Raw genomic sequence first — 14,210 nt, 5'->3', positions numbered from 1 at the left:
TTACAATTGTTACAAGATATCACATTATTTTTACATACAATTACATGATTTTTCTTTTTACACAATATTTGTTTTACATACAATTACCCATTTATACAGTTGGGTTTTTACTGGAGCAATCTAGGTAAAGTACGTTGCTCAAGGGTACAGCAGCAGTGTCCCCCACTGGGGATTGAACCCACGACCCTCCGGTCAAGAGTCCAGAGCCCTAACCACTACTCCACACTGCTGTTATATGTAACACATTACTGTAATCTGATTACATTTTTCAGTAACTGTAGTGGTTCCTTTATCAGACAGATAACTAAATGTGGTATTGCATTACATTTTATCTGGAAACATAACAGTTCATTTCAGTTCCACTTTTTAAAAACAGGACTACGGCTAATGCATAACACAGAAATTAGAAAGCACGTCAACAGTGTAAATCAAACCATACATGTCACATGAACAGGCTTTTCATATCACATTGCTAGAAAATTACATCAGAGGAGGGAAAGAGTGGGTTTGATAGCTGGAGCTTCAAAGAATATTTCGACCTGCAGTCTGATCAAGCCGGAAAAAAAATCTCTGTTGGGGGTACACCATAAAAGACTTTATTCTAACAATACCAGAACATTAAGAATAATATTTGGGATAGTCTTCAAAGTCATGTTATGGACAACTAGAAGACTTGCTGTTCTTTGGCCAGCACTGGCATGCAGAAAGCGTCTGTACAGCTTTAAGAGCAGGTGTTGAGTCAAGCTCCAAGTGTCCCCAGAAAGACTAAAAATAGCCCAAGAGAAGGACAGGCAGACAGTGACTAAATGACTGGGATAAGCCACAGTCTCATACATACAAACAGTCTCCATGTGCACTCCAGAACGGTCAACAACAAACTTCGAGCTCCTAACTCACTCCTGGCCTCTTTTACTGGATTTCAGCGTACCCTATGATGTGAAGCTGAAACTTTCCTTACTCTGTAGGTAAGCTCAGAATTATATTTCTTACTTGTGGGATGGTGTCTTAGCATTTACACAAAGTTATAAATCTGCAACAAGCACTGGGCCTCTTGTCTATCTAGGAAACCTCAAACAAACTTCACAATCTCTGCAGTCAGTCAGTTCAGCTCTTAGGGTGGGTTTACACCAGGCAATTATTGCTGGTTAGGCAAATTGCTACTGAATTGCCTGTTGTAATATAGTGAGCAAGACTGCTTGCAATCGTAAGAGAGGCTCTGACTCGGGAGCAATATGGACGGCACTTTTTCAGCCTGTGATGTCATTTTATTTATCATTCCTAGATGGCGGCGACCAAGGATAAGTGGAGCGTGGAAGAAGAGGCGTCGCTGATTGTTTTTTTTTAGGATACGCTATATTCTCAAGTTAGGCATAAGCAATGTATTTATTGTCTATATGTTTTTATTATAGATTGTCGTTGACCTTTGGATTAGCTAGTTAAGCAATATTTTAACCGTTTTTGTTGTTGTTATAGTCGTGTTTGCAATTGTGCTGTGTTTTTTTTACTAACTGTTTGATAATGATAGTGTAATGGCATTGCAAATGTTACATGGAGAATAACAATAGTACTTTAAACACCTTAGTTGATGAGTTATTTTGCTAACAGCACATTTGAGTGTTGAGGTCCTCTATACCCTGATTAAAGTAAAACTAAACAAAATGAAAAGAGAAACGCTGCAGTATTTAAGTACATTTACAGTACTGCTGCTTATTTTTATATTCCTTTATGTGGTCATATTAAATGGATCAAAAGTGTCATATTTAGTGCAAATGTTGTACTAAATTATAGCTTACTGCACACTGTACTGTAAAACAGCATTACACTAAACAGATACAATTTTCATTTGAGATTGGGAAGCTACAAAGGATTTATATATGTATTATATATGTGTACAGTGTTTTCTTTAGTTAAGCATTGGTATTTGTTGTGCATATACTGTAGCCATTATTTAAAGTCCTCATATCGCATTGCAATACCCTGGTAAAATGCTCTTAAACAATGTAGAACACAGATTAGTGTAAACTAAAAGGCGGTACACACAGTAAACGGGAAGCATAAGCATGACAAGGCATGAGAAACTGACCTTTACAATTTCATTGATCGTTTTCCCTCACTCGGTCCCCTCACAGGCTGGTCCTGGAGACACCTACATATCTTGATCTCCTTGAGTAGATAATTGTCTCCTCTTTAAAAATGTGCAAAAGATTTGAATGAGCAAGCCCAGTGGTAACTGGAAATGTTTTTTCTAGGAAAGCAGTACAACTGGCGATGGAGAGTTTGTTGCCTGATAACCTCACTTAGGCTAGATGCTCTCTAAATATTTTATATCCATGAATTGATAAGATTTCCTCTATAAAAATATGTGAACGATTTTAATGAGCATTCTGTCCCACAAGTGCAGTGGTACCCTAAAAATGATCCACTTACTACCAATGTAGATTTGGATTCCTTTTTTTTTTTTTTTTTTTTATAAATTTAGTCGTTGCCAATTATTTTTTATTATTTTCTCCCCAATTTGGAAATGGCCAATTATTTTTAGGCTCAGCTCACTGCTACCACCCCTACGCTGACTCGGGAGGGCGAAGACGAACACACGCTGTCCCCCGAAGCGTGTGCCATCAATCCGACCGCTTTTTTTCACAGTGCGGACTCACAATGCTGCCACCAAAGAGCTAAAGCGTCGGAGGACAACGCAGCTCCTGGGCAGCTTACAGGCAAGCCCGCAGGCGCCCAGCCAGACTACAGGGGTCGCTGGTGCGCGGTGAGCCGAGAACACCCTGGCCGACTTAACCCTCCCTCCCCCAGGACGGCGCTAGGCCAATTGAGCGCTGCCCCTTGGAAGCTCCCGTCCTCGGTCAGCAAAGGACTAGCCTAGACTCGAACTTGCGACGTCCAGACTATAGAGCGCATCCTGCACTCCACACGGAGCGCCTTTACTGGATGCGCCACTCGGGAGCCTAGATACAGGATTTCTGAAGAGTTTAGTGTTACAGATTTCTTTGACACCTGAGCTAGTTGTCCCCTCCTACAGACAGTGGTAACCTTTAGTAAGCCCTGTAATTAAAGATGCAGTTTGAATTTTCTGAGCAGCACACACTGTAACCAGTCCATCTGAAACATAATATTCTCTTAGGCAGATTTATTTAGACATTATAATACAATTTAATATAAACTAAACTATTATTTATCAATTAAGTAATCGTCACTTGATGATCAATGGTCTTATACATTTGATTAATCTTCATGTATAAAGTACTGCAAGGCTGTGGTAGTACAGTATAAGAATTTACACAATTTCTTGGACTTCCCAACTTACCATCTAGTTGGAATTATTGGCTCATTAATAGACATTAAATCCTGTGATGCTGAGCATTATGAAAGAGGATACACTTAATCTTCCAAAGACAGATATACTGTATTGCAGCAACACCACAGCCTGAATGTGTTCATATAAAAAAAAATCGAATACATTCCGATCTCCCTCTATTTGATTCTAGGTTCTGAATATTGAAGAGTTTTTAAAAGTAAACCGAGCACCCCCCTCATTCGAAGAGAACCATGGTGCGTAACGTGGACGACCTGGACTTCTGCCTGCAGTCACACCCGCAGAGCATCCTGGAGGGGCTGAATTCCCTGCGCTCACAGCCCAAGCTCTCTGACGTGACGCTGTGTGTAGCGAGCCGTGAGTTCCACTGCCACCGAAGCGTTCTGGCGCTCTGCAGCCTCTACTTCCACTCCATGTTCTCAGGGGACTTTGTGGAGAGCATTGCAGCCCGTGTGGAGCTGCGTGACGTTGACCCTGATGTGCTGGATACCATCCTTGACTTTGCCTACACAGGCAAGCTAACCATCAACCAGGGCAACGTGGAGGGCCTTATCCGCACCTCTAGCCAGTTGCAGTTTGTGACAGTCCGAAAAGCCTGCAGCCGCTACTTGCAGCACCAGATTAATGCCACCAACTGCCTGGGAATCCTGAAATTCGGGGAGATACATGGCTGTCCAGAGGTGGTAGCCAAGGCCCGTGGCTTCCTTCTGGAGAACTTTGAGGCTGTGGCTCAAGGCGAAGAGTTCCTGCTGCTGGAGAAGGAGAGGCTGGCAGCCTGCCTCAAGGAGGAGAGGCTCCAGATGAGGGAGGAGAGGACCCGGGTAGAGGCAGTTCTCCGCTGGGTGAGGCATAACGAAGATACCAGGGCCACACACCTGCCCAAGCTGCTGGGGCTGGTGCGTCTGTCCCTCCTCTCGCAGGAGTACATCACAGAGACCCTGCTAAAGGACAGGCTGGTCCTGGAGACACCAGCCTGCAGAGAGGCTGTAGAGAGGAACCGCAGAGGGGTGAGTTAATCAAGCGCCACCTGGTCAGTTGTCAAGGTGAATCCCAATGCGAACAAGCTCATTCTGAAGTAACCTACTGAAAACACAGAGTTCCTCTAAGCAGGATGTAAATAAGCTGTGCTTCACTAATTAATTTTACTGGCACGTTTATTCCTGCAGACTTTCCTGCAGTCTCCAAAAGAAACAAAAAACAGTGTCAACAGAAGGGAGATGCACTTCCCAATGTACCACATGAATGTTGTTGCCTTTGGTGCTAACCTTCTGAAACATAAAAAAATGACAAATTATCACCACAATTCTGATCCTAAAAAGTAATGATGATACTTACACTTTGTGTCAAGGTTTCTGTTACCCTGTCCATTCCGAGAACAATTACCCCACTTATGTCACTAAATAATCTGCTAAATATCTGCGAGTTATTGTTGGTTTTTGTGATGAACTTATATTTCATTTGGGAAGTGTGAGTAATTTGCTACCCACAGCCAGTAAGGTTCGCTTCCAAGAATCTGAAAAATCTGCATCATTGGCCTGGCAAGAAAAAAAATAGTCTGTACATATATCTTCCAATAGCCTTATTATGTGTGCGAGTTTACTGTTTTAATAGGTTTTCTTGTACTGTATGTATGTATGTATGTATGTTTGCTTTTAACTTGTAGATTGATTTGAAAATGTGTATGTAATTATATAACAAACTTTCCACTACACCTAGATCTCATTTGCTATTGCACAAGCTAGGCAAACACCCATCTAGTTAATTATCCTTTTACAAGGGCTACTTGTCTTGCTTTGCTGGTAATGCTTGTGTAGCGTGCACGGGGGAAGGCAGCAGTAGGGCTGGTAGGTGACGTAATCACACACAAAGACATAAGCCTGATATACGCTCCTTGCAAAGGAGCCGGCTCTTTTGTACAACAGTATCGGCGCTCTGCTTCAGTGCGAGAGGTCCCGGGTTCGCGCCCGCCCTCCGCCTGTGTGTGGATTGCCTCGCCCTGTGTGATGCGCCTGCCTGCGGGAACCAAGATTGTTACACTTGCATTAGATAAGCATAATTCACTACTTATATAAACCTTTCTGTAATATTGAATCCTACTGTTTCTGCAAATCCCAAATGCTTTAAAGCATGCAATGTGAACATGTTAATGCTAATATCTCTGTAATGATAGCTCGATATCATGCTGGAAACAGTGAAACGGTATTTCCTTCTCCTTTCAGACAGAGGCGGAGCCAGGAGCCCTTTCACAGGGAGGTGCCTGCTCTCCTCCACCCAGCCTGCAGGAGGTGCTGTTTGTGATCGGTGGGCGCTCTGCGGATGACTCGGATGATGATGAGGAGGGGGAGGAGGAGGAGGGGCAGTCCAGGTCAGTCCACAGGAACGCTGCCTTCTACAACACCAAGACAAGTGAGTTGTGCAGAGTGTAGAGTGTGCTTTGGGTCCAGTGCTGGTTCTTTCATGCCTTTCACCTCTGCATGCATGGGTCTGAATCTGGCTCAGGTTCAGATTAGTATGTTGTATATAGTCTATAAAGTATACTAGCGAATTGAATTTGACAGTACCGTTAGCCTTCATATTGGGTCTCACTCATTGCACACATAAGAAGATAAGACAATTTACAAACATTCAGCCCATCTATGCTCGCCCGGTTCCTAGTAGATGATTGATCTAAGAACTTTGTCAAGTAGGGTCTCAAAGGATCTAAGTGTTTCTGTCTCAACAACATGACTAGGTAGCCCATTCCATACCTTCACCACTCTCTATGTGAAGAAGTATCTCCTACCCTGTGTCCTAAGTCTATTTCCACTGTATTTAAACTCTGTTCTCTGGGCCTGGTTTCTGTGCTTTGCCTAAAGTATTGGTTAGAGTTAACTTTGTCAACTCCTTTTAAATTTTTAAAGACTTAAATTAAGCAGCATCTGTAGTGTATTCCTAGCTTCAGCCAATCATATCAATTCATACAGCAGTGGCAGCCATGGAATTCACTCTGAGATCGATTTCACCAGCTTTAAAAAAAATGTTAAAAAACACAAGCACTGGAAAGTAATTGTTGTTGAATAGTTGTTATTGTATTGATGCCAGCAGCCTATGGAAAGGACATTTTCCCCCTTTCTATCAATCTGTTTATTCAACTTGACACCCATTTTTCTTTGAAATGTTCAATTCAAATGTTCCCTCACCACAGCACACCACTTCCAGATTAAGAGGACAGTTACCACTGTCAAGCCAGTCCTCTGTTTCCATCATGGGAATGGATGCTACTAAGCTCCTGAACAATGGAGTCTTGGCCCCAGCCTGGGAAGTCTCTGCCTTGACACATGGGGCACATGACCAGTAGGGGTCTTTGAAGTGTAATGAGGTGAACTATGACCAGACAATTTTCATCCCCAGCACACAGGGTGCAGCTGCAAATGTAAAGCTCCCTGATTTGGCAAATAGGCACAACCTGCAAACTCCTGGTGTAGGACTCACCCTGCGCTCAACATTGCAGTGCCTTTATTGGATGGGCGACTGAGCATTATTGTCACCTGACACTCCAGCCTCCTAAATTTAATAAATTAGTATGTCCGCAGAGTCCCGCCTGTTTTACAAGCACTAAATTCACACACACTCAAATCTAAGGAGAACAGAAACAAGACAAAGGACAATCAGAACAATTTTTGCACTTGAGGTGGCGGAGCACAGTAAATTCCTTGATCCCCTACTTGCTGGTTAGCGGTACCATAATGCTGTTCTAGAAACCTTTAACACTTGTCATGCTCTTTAATAATGATGACTCTTGTATTGGTGGTTTCTGAGAAGATATCAATTAGACTAAAACCTCTAAGCCACTGTGTAGTGTTAATGCTGGTCTGTTTTTTCATTTTCTTCTAGGGGAGTGGAATCAGATGCCAGACTTTCCAGACTACAACAAGTGGGGATTCTCTGTGGTGTCTTTAAACAACAACGTGTATGTGACAGGTATGTGAGAGACAGGGTGAGTGTGTGTGGGGGGGGGGGTCTCTCCTATGTCTTGGTGGTTCAAGAATGCCATAGGACAGAGGTGTCCAATCACAGTCCTGGAGGGCCATGCCACTCTAGGTTTAACAGGTAAAATTATATAATTAATTACTGCAGAGTCTGGAGGTTTAATTGATTCTATTAACATTGAACAGAGGTGGAAGGCCAGTAGTGGAAGGGCCAACTTTGGCTACCCCTGCCATAGTGATCTCCTTGACTGGTTTGGGCTTTAATTTATCTGAAAAAAAAAAAAACATTTTATTTGATATGCATAAACATTCCATTTTATCTCTTCGGTAATATCTTTAAGCATACTATATAATATATCATGTTGACTCCATGTGTGCATTTTGTATATAACATGTAAGTTTCAAATTTGTTTGCCACATGACATAAAGCATTGACATTATTTACTACGCAAATGATCCAGCTTATAATTGATAACTTTTTAACAGTTAATAGCTTTTTTGGAAACTGAAATAGACATAAAGCTATACAGTGACACAAGTTTCTCATCTGCTAGCAGCAACATCGTCCGTCAGTGGTTGGGGGTTTGCTTGAAGCAGCTCCAGAACACCTCTCCCTGAAGATGTCATTATCTTCCAGTGGGATTGTAGACTCCTTGACAGAGCAGTGAATACAACAGGAGGTGAATACAATGGAACTGTTACTGAACTTCTGATTCCTACAGGGGGCTCCAGAGGCTCTAGAACCAACACCTGGTCAACCACACAGACCTGGAAGTACGACTCTCAGCAGGGGAAGTGGACGACGGTTGCTCCCATGCTGAGGCCCCGGACCAACCACACCACTGCAGTGCTGAACGGAGAAATCTATGCCATTGGAGGTACTGAGAGTGTAGGGAATGGGAGATGTGGTGTCTGGGACAGAGTATGTTTGTGTGAGGGAGAATGGAGATCTTTTAATTTTGAGAGGCTCTGTGCATACATGGGGTGTTTTGGACTTGAATGTGTGGGAAACTGAAACACCTCAACTCCGGGACCCCATTGAGATACAGTAGGAAATGTTTCTTCCAGGATCCTCAGGATTGAGAACGGATTGTAAACCTTGTAATTGTTGTTTTCAGGTACAACGCTGGATTTTGTGGAGGTGGAACACTACGACCCATACAATGACAGCTGGTCTCTTACTAGTCCCACTTTGAAGTATGTCAGTAATTTCACTGCCACAGGCTGTATGGGGAAGCTCTATGTCATTGGCTCCTGTGCGGCCAAATACAATGTTCTTGCTATGCAGTGCTACAACCCTGTTATAGGTAAGGGACTCAACACATTTTACAATAGTGTATGTTGCATGCACATTTAGAATCAAAACCATTTGGTTGTGACCCATTACTATTCTGTGAAGAACACTTGAACCATTCTAGAAGGGGTGTTCAAAAAAGAAGGGGGATTTAAAAAGAAAGAAAGATCATTTATGTTTAGCTGTAAAAAAAAAAAAAGTCATACAATTATCAAATGCGCTTTTTAGTATTTTAGAATCAGTCGGTCGAAATGTTAATTTTATTGTAAACATATAATTATTGTAATAATATTGGAGGTCCTGTATTGACAGATATATTTAAAAAATCCAGTTACAAATGCAATGCAGAGTAGTTATTCTTTTTGCTATTTTGCTAGGGAAATAAACATGTTTTAAAAATCATTTTCTTGCCTTATTGGCGCAACAGCATTGGAACCTATTCAAAAAGCTTTAACGCATGAGTTACTAAAAGAATGTTATTTTTTTTTTAAATGTCTGTTTTGTTGGAATTCTTAAAAGAAAATCAAGAACTATTCTTCCCCTATACCCTATTGTTTTGTCTTGTATTACCAGAATTGATTTTCACTTTGGCACTGGTGAAAGCACATAACACTATATAGTTGATAGTTCAGTAAGTTCAGTGGTTTTCTATCCTCACTCCCAGCCTCCCTGTTTTACAGCTGATTTACAGGATACCACCTGACCCTTAATAAATTCACATGTGCAGATGTTAGTGTGAGGTTCAGGTGGGGCCCTAATACCAGCAACACAGGTACAAGACTGACCCCTGTGCTTGTGCACACAAGGATAACATACCAGGTCTTTAAAACGCTATTCATATACACACAAGAAGTAAAACAAGAATTGTAACATTTCAAGAGGGTACCCCCTATGGTGCTAGCTCAGGCAGCTAAACAAGTGTGCCAGGACAAAAATCTTAGGATGCTAGCCCCACTGTGAATAATGCTGTAAATCTCCTCCCCAATAAAAAGCAAATGCTAGATATAAGAAAAGCATGTCCAACCAACTAAAAACAGGATTTAATCTGTGAAACATGAGGTATATATAGGATCTGAATTCAACTTGCATATGACTGTTGCTTGTTTAGTTTTTTTTCTAGTGTTGTTCAGCTATGATGCTGCTAATATTAACATGCTGTTACGATCGCTGCAGTATGTTCTTGGTTTATGTTAATTTGCACTGTATCTTTAAGATACAGTATTAGTATGTGAGGCTGTTGACAGAAGTGGAGTTCCTGCAGTTGTATGTTCAATACAAAGCTTCCAGTAAAGCGCTTGTTACAGTAAGACACTGGTCAGAGATACTTGCATTAGCCAATTACAACAAGCATACAATTGGAATCTTGAAGGATTTCTTTTTTTATGGGGCACATAGTATTTAAGTAAATAATGCCTCTACTTAATAGGGGACATATGCAAAGAGGTATACAGTAAGTTAACGTTTAACATGAAACTACATCAGTGTGTTACATGAATTATTTCACAATGACAATTATTAAACAGAAAAAATAAGGGGGGAATTACAAAAACATTGGTGTTCATGTATTCGTATTGCTTTGTTCAAGACTGCTGCCTCTTGTACATTCAACGCTGAGTCAATTTTGAGGCATTTTGACAAATCTGGCTTCTTTTTTGCCTATAAGCATCCCACTCAATTAAACTGTTGTCTCCTGCTGTGCAGATGGATGGAGTCTCATTGCCTCCCCCTTCATCCCTAAGTACCTCTCTGGCCCGTGCTCGGTTTCTCTGGATGGGGTCATCTACCTGATTGGAGACAACACCAAGAAGGTCTACATGTATGACCCAGATGCCAACATGTGGCAGAAGGTGAGTGTCATTGTACAGTAATTCATTATTGAACCCAGAACCAAGCATGATGCAAACATCATAAAAAAGGAGTGCCCAAAATGTAAATTCCAATGAAGCTACAGTGACTGCTCTTTAAGGAACCCACTCCACTATGCTGTCTTACATCTCTCTTTACCTGCGTTTGAACTGGCTGTGGCAAGATGGCTTGGTGGTGACATCAGACCCGGAAGAAACACACAGTACTGTGAGTCAGTGAATCCGCTGGTGCGCCAATTTATTGCAAAATAAAAGATTTAACTAAACAAAACACTGAACAAAACAAAAGGCACAGTGGCCAAACAAAACAGACAAAACAAGCACAGACTTGCAACAAGCACAATTAGCAATTGTTTTCTTTTATAATTCTCAGCTCTGTCTCTCTCCTATTCTTTCTCCCTGAACACACTCTCCCTGTTCAGCCAAAGCTTTTAGCTGGATGTGGCATTTTAACCCCATCCAGGCTGTCAAACAATACCAACAATAAAACAGTGTGTTTTTTAAATAAACACAATACAACACATTTAAATAATAATAATAATAATAATAATAATAATAATAATAATAATAATAATTATAATAATAATAATAGGCCTACGACAGATACAAAACATAAAATACGCAGAGAGGTGGGGAGTACCCAGTCACACTGGCAAGTAGCATTTGCAAAAAATTATTCTTTGACTCTCCGTGTCACTGCGTGTTTCAGGTGCAGTTGCTCCACATGCTCCATGAGAATGGGGGGATGGTGGTCCTGGGCGGCAGGCTGTTTGTGACTGGCGGGCATTGGAAAGGCTTGGAGGGGGAGTACCGCGTCGAGATGGAGGTGTACGACCGTGGCCGCAACGCCTGGCACATGGAGAGCTCACTACCGCGGCTCTGGCTCTACAGCGGCTCCTGTTCCATCTTCCTGGATGTTTCGCAGTGGGTGGAGCCGTTCCCTGTTGATCAGGCCTAGCGGGCCGTGACCGCGCAGGAGCTCCGCTTGCCAGGCTGCTTCAACACCACCAACGGGGGTTCTTTCAAAGATGCTGTATTTGTTTTCTGAAAGTCGTCTATCTCCTGATGCATTTTCAAAACTAGAAACATTTTAGATTAGGGCTTTTAATTAATAACCACAGCCTGCCTTTTTTAGGGAGTTTCAAAACATTATAAATTAGACACCATCCGCTGTAGCAGTCAAGGACAAACAGAACCGCTGTGGTGAATAGTACAGTCAAGTACAATTAGCAGCCATTTACGTTAGGGATCATAGGGTGTAATTAGCTAAAATGAATTGCATGCATATAATAGTGTAACATAGTGTTCTGTAGTTTTCGTGCAAATTATCTGTGTGCTAGTACAATTAATTTGTCCCTTTTTTGTAGACCTTACTAGAGACATGAACTGTATTAATAACCCCATATAAACATATTTGAAGATATTTATACAAGTGTTTTCAAGCATCCTCTTTCCAGAATGTCCTGCTCCCAGTTAGGTGATACAGTTGTTTCCTTCTTGATAAATTTCGTCAGGTCAGTGTGCTTTACCTGTACAGGGACACATGTAGGGTAAAGTTATCGCAGACCCTTGGTTAAACATTCTATCCGGCAGTCAATAATGGAACTAACACCTGAATTCTAAACTACTGTAGCGGGATTGCTAACTGAACCCAAAGAAAGAAGATAGAAATGAGATTAGCAGTCCCTAAACCAATGTAAATTTGTAAAGTTAGTAGGGTTTTTTTAAAATTATTATTACATTTAAAATGCAAGCACATTTTTTCTTGTTACCTCTAATGCTTTTGATAGAATCATAAAAATAGCCTACCCCTATGAACTATAGTTAAGATCACTTGCAAACATGATTGCTGCTCCGAGTCTGACATCAACTGAATCAGTCTGCTGATCCTATGTTGTCCCCTCTGGGATGTTTTTTTTTTTTTTTTTATCCAAACTGAACTTCATTGTACCTTGTGCTTTATCATGCTTGGCTCTACTTTTAACTAAGCTTTAATAAAGGTTTTCATACTTTTACTATGCCATTTAATACATATGAAAACTTAGAATCCATGCTTGCATTACACAGTTAAATGAAAAATCTATATTAATGAAAATACTGTGTCATTTTTAAGTAGTCATTTTCTTTTCATCTTAGATGTGTTGTGTTTTAATTTTTATGTTTTAATTTTTTTATTTTTGCAAACAGACAGATTGTACACTCAACATGTTTAAAGATAAAGATAGGCTTTCAGTTTTAAAATAGGGTCTTGTTTTGACTTGCACTTTCTTGAGATGTTTAACTCTTTGACCATGCTGATCAGGCCTCCCCCTTTATAAGGCAGCCATGGAACCAATTATAAATCGTCAGGGTCGTGGCTCCCCTCTGCCCTGTAATGCCATTACACTAGCTTTCATTCTTGTAATAAGGCAGAACACAAATAGCGTGCTAACTAACACTCCTGGCTCTACCGTTATAAACTTTATAATATATAGATCTGCAAAAGCTTACACCTTGAAGGACCCTGTCTCTCTGTGTTATAGCAACGCACCCTTTGAGTATATTGTTAGTGAGTAATGGAGGTCATTATCACAGACACTAAATTGCCATAGTTTTTTGTAAAACTAGAAAATACTCGATTAAAAAGCAGGTTAATGATGACTTCTAAGTAATATATGGTAAGACTGTGCTTCAGAGTACTGTGTCCAGTTCTGGTCATCAGAATACATAAAGGGGCATTGTGACCCTGGAGAGAGTCCAACAAAGAGCACCCAGACTAATCCCAAGACCTAAAGGAATGAGATATGAAAGTAGGCTGAAAGAACTGAATCTATTTATCCTGAAGAAAAATTGGGGGGGGGGACTTGATTTATCTTTAAAATCTTGACAAAGTTAACCCTAACCAATACTTAATTACAGAATCACTGGGATCCTTTAAGACCCAACTTGACAACGTTTTGAGATCAATCAGCTACTAGGAACCACACTAGTATTGATGGGCAGAATGGCCTCCGCTTGTTCATAAATGTTCCTATAATATTATTCTGAGGTTCTAATCTAAAGTAGAAAGATAGCTGATGACTGTTTAACAAAAATTTCCTTCTGTTTATCAGCCATGACTACTAATTGTTAAGAAGATGAAACAGCTGTCATTGAAGACAAAACACACTGTAATGTCAATGTTGGGTTTTGTATGTATAATATAACTAATGCATAAGCTAAGAAGTGTGTGCAATATATAAATATAAAGAGCTATATATCCAAGGAGATTTGGGATCTTATCTTTACACATATACTCACTTTTTACCATCAATCTTAACCTTGCAGTAAAAGCTGAAGGCTTAACTCTGTAACAGAGGCAAGTCAAGTCATGTCATGCCATGGCGATAATGCAGAAAACAAAACCGGATTAAAAATTAACTCTCTGTAAGACCTAAAGGGTTCTCATGCATTCTGTCATTCATTGTAATCTCTTTACTTGCAATGAACTACCTCTGACTAAACTTGGAGTGCAACTGTGGGAAGTGTTGCTCACTGGCTTCCTGTAGTGAGTGACTCAGAAGGTAAGAGCACTTGATCACCTGTGTCGTCCTGTTTTTTACACAGCACCTGTGTGGGGTCTGTGTAATGCTTCTATATTAAGGAGGAGTGGGATAGAGGGATGTACTAGACAGGCTTTGATGTAGTGTTGAAGGGTATCATTAAATAGAATTAAAACCCTGATTTTAGAATCAAGGTGTAATTTTCCATGTGAAGACCACTGTGTTAACATGATTAAT

At 40.8% G+C, this 14,210-nt stretch overlaps 1 protein-coding gene across 3 annotated transcripts; it reads left to right on the top strand.

Annotated features, from left to right (window-relative positions):
* Positions 1-774: 774 nt before the first annotated feature.
* On the top strand, positions 775-12,467 carry LOC117423157 (kelch-like protein 30). 3 transcript variants are annotated; one of them, XM_058990091.1, is made up of 9 exons: positions 775-965; positions 1,283-1,363; positions 3,498-4,332; positions 5,545-5,731; positions 7,199-7,285; positions 8,016-8,171; positions 8,412-8,600; positions 10,289-10,434; positions 11,162-12,467. In XM_058990091.1, the coding sequence occupies exons 3-9, from the start codon at positions 3,559-3,561 to the stop codon at positions 11,408-11,410; spliced, it is 1,788 nt and encodes a 595-aa protein (XP_058846074.1). In that variant the 5' UTR covers positions 775-965; positions 1,283-1,363; positions 3,498-3,558; the 3' UTR covers positions 11,411-12,467. The 3 variants fall into 3 exon arrangements, with proteins under 3 accessions (XP_058846074.1, XP_058846073.1, XP_033894523.3); XM_058990090.1 differs by lacking the exon at positions 1,283-1,363 and having other exon boundaries at positions 775-961; XM_034038632.3 differs by lacking the exon at positions 1,283-1,363.
* Positions 12,468-14,210: the final 1,743 nt, after the last annotated feature.

This window comes from Acipenser ruthenus, chromosome 17, assembly GCF_902713425.1.
Source record: "Acipenser ruthenus chromosome 17, fAciRut3.2 maternal haplotype, whole genome shotgun sequence".
NCBI classification, from domain to species: domain Eukaryota; kingdom Metazoa; phylum Chordata; class Actinopteri; order Acipenseriformes; family Acipenseridae; genus Acipenser; species Acipenser ruthenus.
The sequence above is the reverse complement of the archived record's forward strand: the minus strand, read 5'-3'. Positions and strand labels throughout refer to the sequence as shown.

Bases quoted from the DNA above. Each gene is read 5' to 3' on its own strand.
- LOC117423157 (XM_058990090.1), top strand. From the start codon at position 3,559: ATGGTGCGTAACGTGGACGACCTGGACTTCTGCCTGCAGTCACACCCG. The intron at 8,172-8,411 runs GTACTGAGAGTG...TGTTGTTTTCAG, and splicing joins AGAAATCTATGCCATTGGAG to GTACAACGCTGGATTTTGTG. The intron at 10,435-11,161 runs GTGAGTGTCATT...TGCGTGTTTCAG, and splicing joins ATGCCAACATGTGGCAGAAG to GTGCAGTTGCTCCACATGCT.